General features: G+C 38.2%; 1 protein-coding gene across 3 annotated transcripts in view; it reads right to left on the bottom strand.

Annotated features, from left to right (window-relative positions):
* Positions 1–993: 993 nt before the first annotated feature.
* Positions 994–14,170, bottom strand: part of RAVER2 (ribonucleoprotein, PTB binding 2) — a gene marked incomplete at both ends in the record, with an annotated part of 107,779 nt that continues 94,602 nt past the window's right edge. For all 3 annotated transcript variants that reach the window (XM_079698572.1, XM_079698573.1, XM_079698574.1), the window contains one exon: positions 994–1,140. In XM_079698572.1, the coding sequence (XP_079554698.1) occupies positions 994–1,140 (147 nt within the window). The remainder of the gene's footprint in view (positions 1,141–14,170) is intronic.

Genomic DNA, 14,170 nt, shown 5'->3' with positions numbered 1-14,170 from the left:
GTATTTATTAGATCAGGAGTCTGCGAACTTTATAAAGGGCCAGATAGTAAATATTTTAGGCTTTGCAGCTACTCAGCTCTGCCATTGTAGCACAGAAGTTAGCCATATATGATATGTAAGTGAATGAGCATGGTTGTGTTCTGATAAAATTTTATGTATGGACACTGAAATTTGAATTTCAAGTCATACATTTTTTTCCTCCAAACATTTAAAAATGTAAACATCATTCTTAGCTTGCAGGCAGTACAAAAACAGCTGGAGGACTGTTTTTTGACTGCAGGGAGTAGTTTGCCAGTCCCTGAAATTAGATCAGCAAAGCTACTTCAAAAAAGAAAAATCCTCGTGTTTCTCACAAGAGGTATAAATGGTAAATAACATATTAAGAGTAAAGCATCTGTAGTAGTGTATACCTTGGAAGTCACTGTCACTGTGTTTGAGTTTTATACTGTATGACTGGTGTGGGGGTAATAAGTTTGTATGTAGAGCATCTTTATAACATTACCAATCAATGCATTGTGTACTTGCATTCTTGTAATTCTAGGAAAAATTCTAAAAATCTGAAATGAAATTACTTCTAGGGAAAGTATCGATAAACTGGAATGCACACTGGCTTATAAGAAATTTATTCTAAGGCCCAGGAAACAAGAATGTTTCCCATTTATTGCTTCAAACTTTTATATGTGGTGTCAAAATTATTCCCAGTCCTAAACAAGGAATATTGGAACATATGTTAATTTCTCCAATGGACTGTAAGTTAATATCACATTGATTAAGATGCATCTAATTCTAGCGGAATATGTCCTCAATTGATGTCTCTTCTTATTGCTACTTACTTTTTTAATTTGGCAATTCTGCCTGCTGCACACACAGTTCCTTCTGGGAAATTATAAACCCGTATTTAAAGGATATGGCTAGTTTGAATGTAGTTAAGGCAGCGATGAACAGCAGAGATACTGCAAAGAACCTTATGAGTTTATAAGGAGAGAACTTAACTCAGTACACTCGCTTCTTTTTTAAGTAGGTTTCCATGTAATATGCTCCTGTGCCCTGAGAATGCTGGTCAACAAATTCCACTGAACCACCTTCTGGGGCAGAGACGAGATATGATGAGCCTCGCTTTTCATTTCTTAAAGATGATACCTATTAGAAAAAGAAACCATAACTAATGCTAAAATCTAAATTAAAATTGGTTTGTTAAAGATATTTATAAGAAAAGCAATTCTACTGTGGTTTGGTGTAAAAACAGAGTAGCAGGATAAATAACAAAGTTATCAAAAAAACTGCACAAAAAATTTCTATATCAAAATCACCTGTGGAACTTTTGAAAAATACAAACCAGCTTCTAAATGCCCTCTCTCCCCTACTCCCCACATTTTCAGGAAAGAAAAAGTGACACTATAGTTGCTTCTGCTGTTTGTACATAGTTAAACCCCAGTGAATCAGAATACCAGTACTGGATACCAGTATTCCTCTGAGGAAGGAGCATGGCTAAGGAAGTGAACTGCATATCAACTTAGATGTTAAGTTCATCTAGTAATAAAAGATGTGGCAAGAGAATAAACCAGTAGGTACGAAAACTAGCAAATGATGTCAACAAAATAGCTAGTGAAACGTTCTAGAGACCAATATGAACTCAAACTTTAGTCCACAGAATAATCACCTGGAAAACTTGTTAAAATGCAGATTTCCGGGTTCCATCTCAGATATTCTAATCCAGAAGTGTTCATGATAAGAAGGACCAAAATGTTCCTCACAAGTAGTCACAGTGATCAATGCATTAAATCAGATTATGTAGCACACCCTGTGACCACCTAGTTCCTCTCAGTTTTAGCTTTTATAAATACTGTGTGTGACAAACTTACTTACTGAAGAATTATGTAACTAACTTACTATACACGAGTGTAGAAATGACTCATAAAGAAAGCTAGCAATGCAGAAGAGCCTTCTCACATTACAATTAAAATTACAATAGTATTTGAACCAACAATGGCCACAATTTTTAAAACCGGCTTCAACTTCAGAGGGGACAGATAAAGCAGTTCTCAGTCATCCGTGTTAAGAAGAGGGATAAGGTAGAGATGGCCAAGAAGGCTCCAGAGCTCCCCTCCTTCCATGGATGTGCCATATGTACAGCTACACATGGAACAGTTCCCTCTGAAAGAGATCCAGAAACTAGCTGGGCAGCTCCTACATACTAAACAAATGAGAAAATAAATACCCACACCAAAATGGGTAGGAAAGGCCAATATACAGCCTCGCCATACACCCCAGCCCTGGCACAGCACTGTGCATCAGGAGAGAATTCCCAATTCTTAGCTTCTCCCTGAGGAGTGAAGGGTTTGGATTCCACATCTAGTGCTCCAACTTTTAAGACTCCCACTGGAGGTATGGGTTCCCAAAATACCTAGCTCTGAAAGCCAGCAGGGCTTGTGTTCATGAGATCCACAAGGCTACAGATAAGAAAGCATTCTTAATGGGCACACAGCACGCACTGTGACTGTCCCCTCAGGGCCAGGTGCAGAGGGAGCAGGCAGAATTGCCCATTGCTCAGTTCTCCCCTGAAAGAAGTTCATCTGCACATTTTAAAAGCTGCTGCCTAAGGCCGGGCTCCTAATCTAGCAGGTGCTAGGAGCAGCAGCAATCTACCCCAGAGACTGGGGAAGCTGAAGGACACCTCTCCCACCTTCTCCTTCTAGCTCACTCCAGTCACTAGTATCTCCCTGCAAGGAACTTGTACACGTCTGTACCCTGGCTTTTATGTCTGACACCCAAGAATAGTCCCTGGGTCATCTGGCTCTGATAGCCAGTGGGGCTTGCATTCATGAATTCCACTGGACTGTACCAAACAAAAATACAATTCTTAATGGGTGCAGGAGCTCCCTTCCCACCATGCCCTGGTGATTGTACACCTGTGCTCAGCACAAAGGGAACAGGGGGTAAAAAATGCCCATTTTCTCCCTGGACAGGGCTTAACTATCAATACATACTTTCTCAGCTGCAGCCTTAGGGTCCAGGTTCTAATCCGTCTTCGTCTAGGTGCTAACTGCAGGCCCTGCCTTTGGATACACAGGTCTTAACATACCCTCTAAAAAAGCCACTAAAAGCAAAGAAGGAGGCTCAGACAGTCACAAAAGGTTGAGAGACAACTAAGAGCTCAGGCTGGGCTGAACAACCATCTCCTACAAAAGACCGTTCAAGACTGGAAGAGGTGGCTGTTTTATATAATGCATAGACACCAATAAAGGAAGAAATGAAGATATAATGTTCCAAACAAAAGGCCATGATAAATATCCAAAGCAGATCTTGATAAAACAAAGTGACTTACCTGAGAGAGTTCAAAATAATGGTTGTAAAGATGCTCACCTAGGTCGAGAGCAATGAATGAACAAAGAATTTGAATAGAGATAGAAAATACTTAAAACTACCAAATAGAAATCACAGAATTGTTGAATGTAACTGAACTGAAAAGTTCAATAGAGGGATTCAACATCAGACTAGATCAATCACGGGAAAGGATCAGCAAACTTTAAGACAGGTTAGTGGAATTCATCCCATCTGAGTTGCAAAAAGGAAAAATAATTATAAAAGTTAAGATAGCTTAAGGGACTTATGGGACACCATCAAATGGACCAATATATACATTAGAGGTCCCAGAAGGAAAAGAGATAAAGGGGCAGAAAACTTTTTCAAAAAATTAATGGCTGAAAACTTCCCTAATCTGGGGAAACACACATCCAGATCCAGAAAGCCTAGAGAGTAACAAACAAGATGGCTCCAAAGAGACCCACAATGAGACACATAAATTATATTCAAAGTGCTAAAAGAAAAAAACTGCCAACCAAGAGTACCTGGCTAAGTTGTCCTTCAGAATTGAAAACAAGAGTTTTCCAGACAAAAGCTGAAGGAGTTCATCACCACTAGACCAGCCTTACACAAAATGTTAAAGGGAGTTCTTCATACTGACATGGAAGGAGGCTTAGTTTTCTTTAGTAACAGGAAAACATATGAAAGTATAAAACCACTGGTAAAGATAAATATATACTTAAATTTAAAAAACTCTGACAAAACTATACAAACATTTGTCAATGGATACACAATGTAAAAAGGTACAAATTATGCCATCAAGGTGGCAGAGCTGTATTCATTTGAAGTTATCAACTTAAAATAGACTATTATATATATATATATATATATATATATATATATATATATATATATATATATATATATATATATATATATATATATATAAAAGACATTTTATGTAAGCCTCATGGTAATCACAAAACAAAAGCCTATAGTAGGGATGTAAAAGAGAAAAGAATCAAAGCCTACAATTATAGAGAATTAGCAAATCGCAGAGACAGCAAGGGAGGAAGAAAGGAACAGAGGAATCACAAAACAACCAGAAAACAATGAACAAAATGGCAATAGTAAATCCACAACTACATTACTTTAACCCACACACACCTATAGTCAACTAATCTACAACAAAGGAGGCAGGAATCTACAATGGAGAAAAGACAGTCTGTTCAACAAGTGTTGCTGGGAAAACTGGACAGCCACGTGTAAACCAATGAGATTAGAACATTTTCTCATACCATATACAAAAATAAACTCAAAAATGGATTAAAGACCTAAACATAAGAATGGAAATCATAAAATTCCTAAAACAGAACATACAAAGAACACTGACATAAATCATAGCAGTATTTTCTTGAATCAGTCTCCTAAGGCCAAAAAACAAAACTAAACAATCAATCAATCAATAAATAAATAAATGGGACCTAATTAAACTTAAAAGCTTTTGCACAGCAAAAGAAACCATTAAAATGAAAAGACAACCTACAGAATGGGAGGGAAAATTTGTGAATGATGTGACCGACAGGGGGTTAATATCCAAAATACACAAACAGCTCATACAACTCAATAGCAAAAAAACAACCAAATCAAAAAACTAGGCAGAAGACCTGAAAAAACATTTTTCTGAAGAAGACATACAGATGGCTAACAGGCACATGAAAAGGTACTCAGCATTGCTAATTATTAGAGAAATGCAACATCAAAACAGTAAGATAGGACTTCCCTGGTGGCGCAGTGGTTAAGAATCTGCCTGCCAGTGTAGGGGACACAGGTTCGATCCCTGGCTCGGGAAGATCCCACATGCCACGGAGCAACTAAGTCCATGCACCACAACTACTGAGCCTGTGCTCTAGAACCCGCAAGCCACAACTACTGAGCCCACGCACCTAGAGCCTGTGCTCTGTAACAAGAAAAGCCACAACAATGAGAAGCCTGCACACCGCAACGAAGAGTAGCCCCCACTCGCTGCAACTAGAGAAAGCCTGCACACAGCAACGAGAACTCAACACAGCCAAAAAAGAAAAAAAAAAAAAAACGAGATACCATCTCACACTTGTCAGAATGGTTACCATCAAAAAGTCTACAAATAACATGTCAGAGAGGATGTAGAAAAAAGGGAACCCTCGTACACTGTTGGTGAGAATGTAAGTTGGTGCAGCCACCATGGAAAACAGTATGGAGGTTCCTCAAAAAACTAAAAAAGAACTACCATATGATCCAGCAATTCTACTCCCTGGGTATATATTGGAGAAAAATGAAAATGCCTATTCAAGAAGTTACATACAACCCAATGTTAATAGCAACAATGAATCATTTGGCCAGAAAAATCAAAAGAGCCAAGACATGGGAGCAACTCAAGTGCCCATCAACAGATGATTAGATTAAAAAGATGTGATTATATATATATATGTATGTATGTACATACAGTGGAATATTACTCAGCCATAAAAAAGAATAAAATACTGCCATTTGCAGCAATGTGGATGGTCCTAGGGAATATTATGGTTAGTGAAATAAGTCAGAAAGACAAATACTACCAATATATAATATAAATGGAATCTAAAAAATAATATAGATCAATGTATATGCAAAACAGAAACAGACTAACATACAGAAAAACTCTGGTTACCAAAGGAGAGAGGGAAGGGAGGAGGGATAAGTTAGGGGTATGGGATTAACAGATACAAACTACTATGTATAAAATAGATAAGCTGGGCTTCCCTGGTGGCGCAGTGGTTAAGAATCCTCCTGCCAATGCAGGGGACACGGGTTCGAGCCCTGGTCTGGGAAGATCCCACATGACGCGGAGCAACTAAGCCCGTGTGCCACAACTACTGAGCCTGTGCTCCAGAGCCCGCAAGCTACAACTCCTGAAGCCCAGTGCCTAGAGCCCATGCTCCATAACGAGAAGCCACCACAATGAGAAGCCTGTGCACCGCAATGAAAAGTAGCCCCCGCTGACCACAACTAGAAAAAGCCCGCGCACAGCAACAATGACCCAACACAGCCAAAAATAAATAAAAATAAAATTTTAAAAAAAGATAAGCAACACAGATATACTATAAAGCATAGGGAATTATAACTGTTATCTTATAATAACCTATAATGGAGTATAATCTGCAAAAATACTGACAATGCTATACACCTGAAACTAACAATATTGTAAATCAACTGCAATAAAAAAATCTTTTTAACGTTAAATGTAAATGGATTAAATTCTCTAATCAAAAGACAGAGTGGCTGAATGGATAAAAATCAAAACCAAACTAAACGTTGACTTAGAGTCTCACCTAGCTTAAAGGACACACACAGACTGAAGGTGAAGGGATGCAAAAAGATATTCTTTGCAAATGAAAACCAAAAGAAAGCAAAGGTAGCTGTACTTATATCAGACAAAATAAACTTCAAAGTTAAAAAATGTAGCAAAAGACAAAGAAGGTCATTATCAAAGATAGGTCAATTCGGTCAGAATGGCCATCATCAAAAAATCTACAAACAATAAATGCTGGAGAGGGTGTGGAGAAAAGGGAAACCTCTTGCATTGTTGGTGGGAATGTAAATTGATACAGCCACTATGGAGAACAATATGGAGGTTCCTTAAAAAACTAAAAATAGAACTACCATATGACCCTGCAGTCCCACTACTGGGCATATACCCTGAGAAAACCATAATTCAAAAAGAGTCATGTACCAAAATGTTCACTGCAGCTCTATTTACAATAGCCAGGACATGGAAGCAACCTAAGTGTCCATCAACAGATGAATGGATAAAGAAGATGTGGTATATATATATATACAATAGAATATTACTCAGCCATAAAAAGAAATGGAGTTATTTGTAGTGAAGTGGATGGACCTAGAGTCTGTCATACAGAGTGAAGTAAGTCAGAAAGAGGGAAAACAAATACCATATGCCAACACATATATATAGAATCTAAAAAAAAAAAAAGTCATAAAGAACCTAGGGGCAAGACGGGAATAAAGACACAGACCTACTAGAGAATGGACTTGAGGATATGGGGAGGGGGAAGGGTAAGCTGGGACAAAGAGAGAGTGGCATGGACATATATACACTACCAAACGTATAAAATAGATAGCTAGTGGGAAGCAGCCACACAGCACAGGGAGATCAGCTTGGTGCTTTGTGACCACCTAGAGGGGTGGGATAGGGAGGGTGGGAGGGAGGGAGATGCAAGAGGGAAGAGATATGGGGACATATATATATGTATAACTGATTCACTTTGTTATAAAGCAGAAACTAACACATCATTGTAAAGCAATTATACTCCAATAAAGATGTTAAAAAAAAGGTCAATTAATCAAAAGGATGTAACAATTGTAAATATAAGCCCAAAACAGGAGCACCTAAATATATATAAAGCAAATATTGTGAAGGGAGAAAAAGATAGCAATACAATATCAGGGGACTTGAATACTCCACTTTCAACAATGAATCATTTGGCCAGAAAAATCAGCAAGGAAACATTGGACTTAAACTACATGTTAGACACGATGAACCTAAAGGACATAACACAACATTCCATCCAACAGCAACTGAATACACATTCTTCTCAGATGCACATGGAATTTTCTTTAGGATAGATCACATGTTAGACCACAAGTCTTAATAAATTAAAAAAAAATTGGGGCTTCCCTGGTGGCGCAGTGGTTGAGAATCTGCCTGCTAATGCAGGGGACACAGGTTCGAGCCCTGGTCTGGGAGGATCCCACATGCCGCGGAGCAACTAGGCCCGTGAGCCACAACTACTGAGCCTGCGCGTCTGGAGCCTGTGCTCCGCAACAGGAGAGGCCGTGACAGTGAGAGGCCCGCGCACCGCGATGAAGAGTGGCCCCCGCTTGCCGCAACTAGAGAAAGCCCTCGCACAGAAACGAAGACCCAACACAGCAAAAATAAATAAATTAATTAAAACTCCTACCCCCAACATTAAAAAAAAAAAGATTAAAAAAAAAAAAAAATTGAAACCCTATCTAGCATCTTTTCCAACCATGATTGTATCAAAGTAGAAATCAAATGCAAGACAAAAACTGGGAAGTTCACAAATATGTGGAGATTAAACAACATGTTCCTAAATAACCAATGGATCAAAGAAGAAATCAAAAAAATACTTTGAGATGAAAGAAAATGGAAACAAAACATAGCAAAACTTATGAAATGCAGCAAAAGCAGTTCTAAAAGGGAAGTTTATAGTGATAAACAACTACATGAAGAAAAAAAAATCTTGAACAGCTATCTTTATACCTGGAAGAATTAGGGAGCAACAAACTAAGCTCAAAGCTAGCAAAAGGAAGGAAGTAACAAAGATAAGAGTGGAAATAAATGAAATAGAGACTAAAAAGACAATAGCAAAGATTAATGAAACTAAGAGCTGGTTTTTTAAAAAGATAAACTAGACAAATTTTTAACTAGATTTACCAAGAAAAAAAGAGAACTGACATAAAGGTATAAATGAAAAAGGAGATATTACAACTGATACCACAGAAATACGAAAGACCATAAAGACCACTATGAATACTTATATGCCAACAAGTTGGGTAACTTAGAAGAAATGGACTAATTCCTAGAAACAACCTACCAAGACTGAATCATGAGGAAACAGAAAATTTGAACAAATTACTAGTAAGGATATTGAACCAGTAATCAAAAACCTCCCAACAAAAAAAAGTTCAGAGACAGATGCCTTCACTGGTGAATTCCACAAAACATTTAAAGACACATTAATACCAATCCATCTCGATATCTTCCAAAACACAGAAAAGGAAAGAACACTTCCAAATTCATTTTACAAAGCCAGCTTTACCTTGATACCAAAGGCAGACAGACATTACAAGAAAAAAAATTACAGGCCCATATTCCTGATGAACATAGATGCGAAAATCCCCATAAGATAGTAGCAAACTGAATTCAACAATAGTTTAAAAGGATCATACACCATGATCAAATTGGACTTACTCCAGTAGTACATGGATGGTTCAACACCCACAAATCAATAAACGTGATATACACCACATTAACAAAATAAAGGATAAAAATCATACCATCATCTCAATAGATAGAGCATTTGACAAAATTCAACATCCTTTCATGATAAAAACTCTCAACAAACTGGGTATTGAGAGACTGTACCTCAACATAATAAAGGCCATATATGTCAAACCCACAGATGACAACATACTCAATGATGAAATGCTGAAAGCTTTTCCTCTAAGATCAAGAACAAGACAAGGATATCTACTGTCATCACTTTTATTTAACATAGTACTGGAAATCCTAGCCAGAGCAGTCAGGCAAGAAAAAGAAATAAGAGGCATCCAAATTAGGGAGAAGTAAAATTGTCACTGTTAGCAGATGACATATTTAGAAAACCCTAAAGAATCCACCAAAAACTTGTTAGAAATAATAAACAATTTCAGTAAAGTTGCAGGATACAAAATCAATATACAGGGCTTCCCTGGTGGCGCAGTGGTTGAGAGTCCGCCTGCCGATGCAGGGGACATGGGTTCATGCCCCAGTCCAGGAAGGTCCCACATGCCGCAGAGCGGCTGGGCCCGTAAGCCATGGCCACTGAGCCTGCGCATCCGGAGCCTGTGCTCTGCAACAGCAGAGGCCACAACAGTGAGAGGCCCGCGTACCGCAAAAAAAAAAAAAAAAAAAAAAAAATCAATATACAAAAATCAATTGCTTCTCTATACACTAACAATGAGCTATCCAAAAAAGAAATTAGGAGTACTTAGGAATAAATTTTACCAAGGTTAGAAACTACACACTGAAAACTGTAGGAAAGATGACACAAATAAATGAAAAGATATTCTGTGTTCACGGATTGGAGGAATTAATATTATTGAAATGTCCATACTACCCAAAGCAATCTACAGATTCAATGCAATCCCTATGAAAATTCCAATGGCATTTTTCATAGAAATAAATAATCCTAAAAATTGGAACCTGAAAAAACCCTAAGTAGCAAAAGCAATCTTGAGAAAGAAGAACAAAGCTAGAGGCATCATTCTTTCTGATTTCAAACTATATTGCAAAGCTATAGTAATCAAAACAGTATGATACAGTCATAAAAACAAACACACGGATTGTTGGAACAGAGTAGAGACCCCAGAAATAAAACTCATGCTATATGGTCAATTAATTTATGACAAAGGGGCCAAGAACATACAATGGGGAAAGGATACCTCTTCAAGAAAAGGTGTTTGGAAAATTGGATAGCCACATGAAAAAGAATGAAACAGGACCACTTTTACAAAATACTCAAAAAGTCAACTCAAAATGGATTAAAGACTTGAAATGTAAGACTTGAAACCATAAAACTCCTAAGAAAACATAGCAGGTAATAAGCTACTTGACATTGGTCTTTGCAATGATTTTTTGGATTTAACAGCAAAAGCAAAGGTGACAAAAGCAAAAATAAACAAGTGTGATTACATCAAACTAAAAAGATTCTGCACAGCAAAAGAAACCATCAACAAAATGAAAATTCAACCTATGGAATAGGAGAATATATTTGCAAACCACATATCTGTGAAGGGATTAATAGCCAAAATATTCTTGGAACATACACAACTCAATAGCCAAAAAAGCCCCAATTTAAAAGTGGGCAAAAAACCTAAATAGACATTATTCCAAAAACAAATACAGCTGGCCAACAGATATATAAAAAGTACTCAGTCTCACTAATCACCAGGGAGATGCAAATCAAAACCACCCCACACCTGTTAGGAAGTCTTATAAAAAAAGACAAGAGATAACAAATGCTGGCAGATATGTGGAGAAAAGGGAACCCTGTGCATTGTTTGTTGGAATGTAAACTTGTACAGCCACTATGGAAAACACTATGGAGATTAAAAATTGAACTACCATGTGATCCAGCAGTCCCACTTCGGAGCATATTCTGATTGCCTTTGGAAACAGAATCATTAACTTGAAGAGATATTTGTACTCTTACATTCACAGCAGCATTATTCACGACAGCCAAGGTATGGAGAAAAACTAAGTGTCGACAGATGAATGGATGAAGAAAATAAAGAAAATGTGGTGTGTGTATAGTAATTTGCATTTCCCTGTGTATATATACATACATACATGCATGCATGCATGCATGCATGCAATGGAATATTATTTAGCCTTAAAGGAAATCTTGTTATTTGCAACAATATGGATGAAACTGGAGGGCATTATGCTAAATGAAATTTTTTTAAAAAGAAAAAAGAAAGTCAACCTCATGGAAACAGTAGAAAAGTGACTGCCATTGGCTAGAAGGTGGGGGAAATAGTACAATTAGTAGAATAGTACAAACTTTCAGTTACAAGATGAATAAGGTCTGAAAATCTGATTTATGGTGACTGTAGTTAACACTGTGTTGTACAATTAAAACTTGCTGAGACAGTAAAACTTGCATGTTTTCATGAATTCAGTTAATGGATGCATTAATTTAGTGAGTAAGGAGACCCCTTTCACAATGTTACATGTATATCAGTATATTGCTGTATACTTTCAATAACTTACAATTTTATTTGTCAATTATACCTCAATAAAGCTGGAGAAAATAATGAAATTTAAAAAAAAACAAAAGGATGACAGAAGACTGAAAATCACAAATCCATCTATCTTGGTACTTTATTTCGATGTGGTCTACTATTGTGACAACCCAGTAAAATCCTTCTTCACATAACAGTTAAAGGAATGCTTCACAAAGTGAAACAGATTAGCAAAGAATTTGGTTTTAACTCCTGTGTCAAAATTTTTCCTGGTAATAAAGTATATAAATATATCTGATGTTTGCTCTGAAATAATGAGAAAGGGCATAGGTGGGAGTGAGGATGAAAGGAGCCTGGCTGTGAGGTGATAAATCATTAAAACTGGGTTGATGGGTGCAAGAAACTCCACCCAGTTCCAGTTCAAGATAGTGATGCAGGTGGATCCTAAACTCATCTCCACCCACAGACACACCGAATCTACAGCTACATATGGAGCAATTTCCTCTGAAAGAAACCAAAAAACTAGATAAGTGACTCCTACACAGTGAGCAAATGAGAAAAAAAACACATCAAAATGGGTAGGAGAGGCTGAGATACTATCTCACCATAAACCCCACCCTCAGAGCAGCAACCCACAATTGGGAGGGAATTCACAACCCTGAGCATCTCCCTGAGAAGTGAAAGGTTTGAACCCCAATCTGGCACTTCAACATTTTTAAATTTATTTTTTATTGGAGTATAGTTGATTTACAATACTGTGTTAGTTTCTGGTGTACAGCAAAGTGATTCAGTTATTACATATAATATATATGTGTGTATATATATTCTTTTTCATATTCTTTTCCATTATGGTTTATTACAGGATATTGAATATAATCCCCTGTTGCTTACCCATTCTATATATAATAGTTTGCATTTGCTACTCCCAAACTCCCAATCCATCCCTCCCCCACCCCTCTTCCCCCTTGGCAACCACAAGTCTATTCTCTATGTCTCTGAGTCTCTGTTTCATAGATTGATTCATTTGTGTCATATATTTTTTTAAATTTTTATTTATTAATTTATGGCTGCGTTGGGTCTTCGTTGCTGTGTGCGGGCTTTCTCTAGTTGTGGTGAGCGGGGGCTACTCTTCGTTGTGGTGCGAGGGCTTCTCACTGCCGTGGCTTCTCTTGTGGAGCACGGGCTCTAGGCACGCAGGCTTCAGTAGTTGTGGCATGTAGACTCAGTAGTTGTGGCTCACGGGCTCTAGAACACAGGCTCAGTAGTTGTGGCACACAGGCTTAGTTGCTCCACAGCATGTGGGACCTTCCCAGACCAGGACTCGAACCCATGTCCCCCTGCATTGGCAGGCGGATTCTTAACCTCTGCACCATCAGGGAAGTCCTGTGTCATATTTTAGATTCCACATGTAAGTGATATCATATGGTATATGTCTTTCTCTGTCTAACTTACTTCACTTAGTATGATAATCTCTAGGTCCATTCATTCTTTTATAGCTGAGTAGTATTCCATTGTACATATGTACCACATCTTCTGTATCCATTCATCTGTGGATGGACATTTAGGTTGCTTCCATGTCTTGGCTATTGTAAATAGTGCTGCTATGAACATTGGTTGGAACTTCAACTTATAAGATCTGTGTCTGAGAGACAAGCCCCCAAAATATCTAGCTTAGAAATCCAATAGGGCTTGTATCCACAAGATCCACGAGGCTATAGCAATCTGAGAAACAGTTCTTAAAGGGCTCCACAGACTCACCCACCCCAGGGCCTAGTGCAGAGGCAGTCAATTGAAGAGCGTCCAATGTTTCTGTGAAAGAGACCTATTTCCTTATCTTAAACTTTAACCTGAGGGGCAGACATCTAAGTTAACACACATCTAGGGGCCTCCTGAAATAGTCTCCAAAGTGGAGGCTGTGAGGTGCCCTTTCATATTCTCCTCTGCCTCCCTGAGGTCACCAGTGTCTCTGCGAAAGGGCACATATCTGGTACCCCAGGTTTTGTGGCTGCTGCCCAGGGGATACCCCTTGATTGCCTGACTCTGGTGGCCAGCAGGGCTTGTGTTCATAGGTTCAATGGGATGGTAGCAAACAAAGAAACAGTTCTTAACTGGCTATCACCACAGGGCTCACTGCAGAGGGAGCAGATGAATGCCCATCTCCTAGTCTTCCCCTGAAATAGGCATATTTGCATATTTTAAAAACTGCTGCCTGAAGGTCTGGCTTCCAATCAGCCTGAATCTAGGTGCTGACTAAGATCCCCCCTTGGGGACACTGACAGGTCTTGGCACACTCTCAACTTCT

Source organism: Hyperoodon ampullatus, assembly GCF_949752795.1.
Source record: "Hyperoodon ampullatus genome assembly, chromosome: 2".
NCBI lineage: Eukaryota > Metazoa > Chordata > Mammalia > Artiodactyla > Ziphiidae > Hyperoodon > Hyperoodon ampullatus.
The sequence above is the reverse complement of the archived record's forward strand: the minus strand, read 5'-3'. Positions and strand labels throughout refer to the sequence as shown.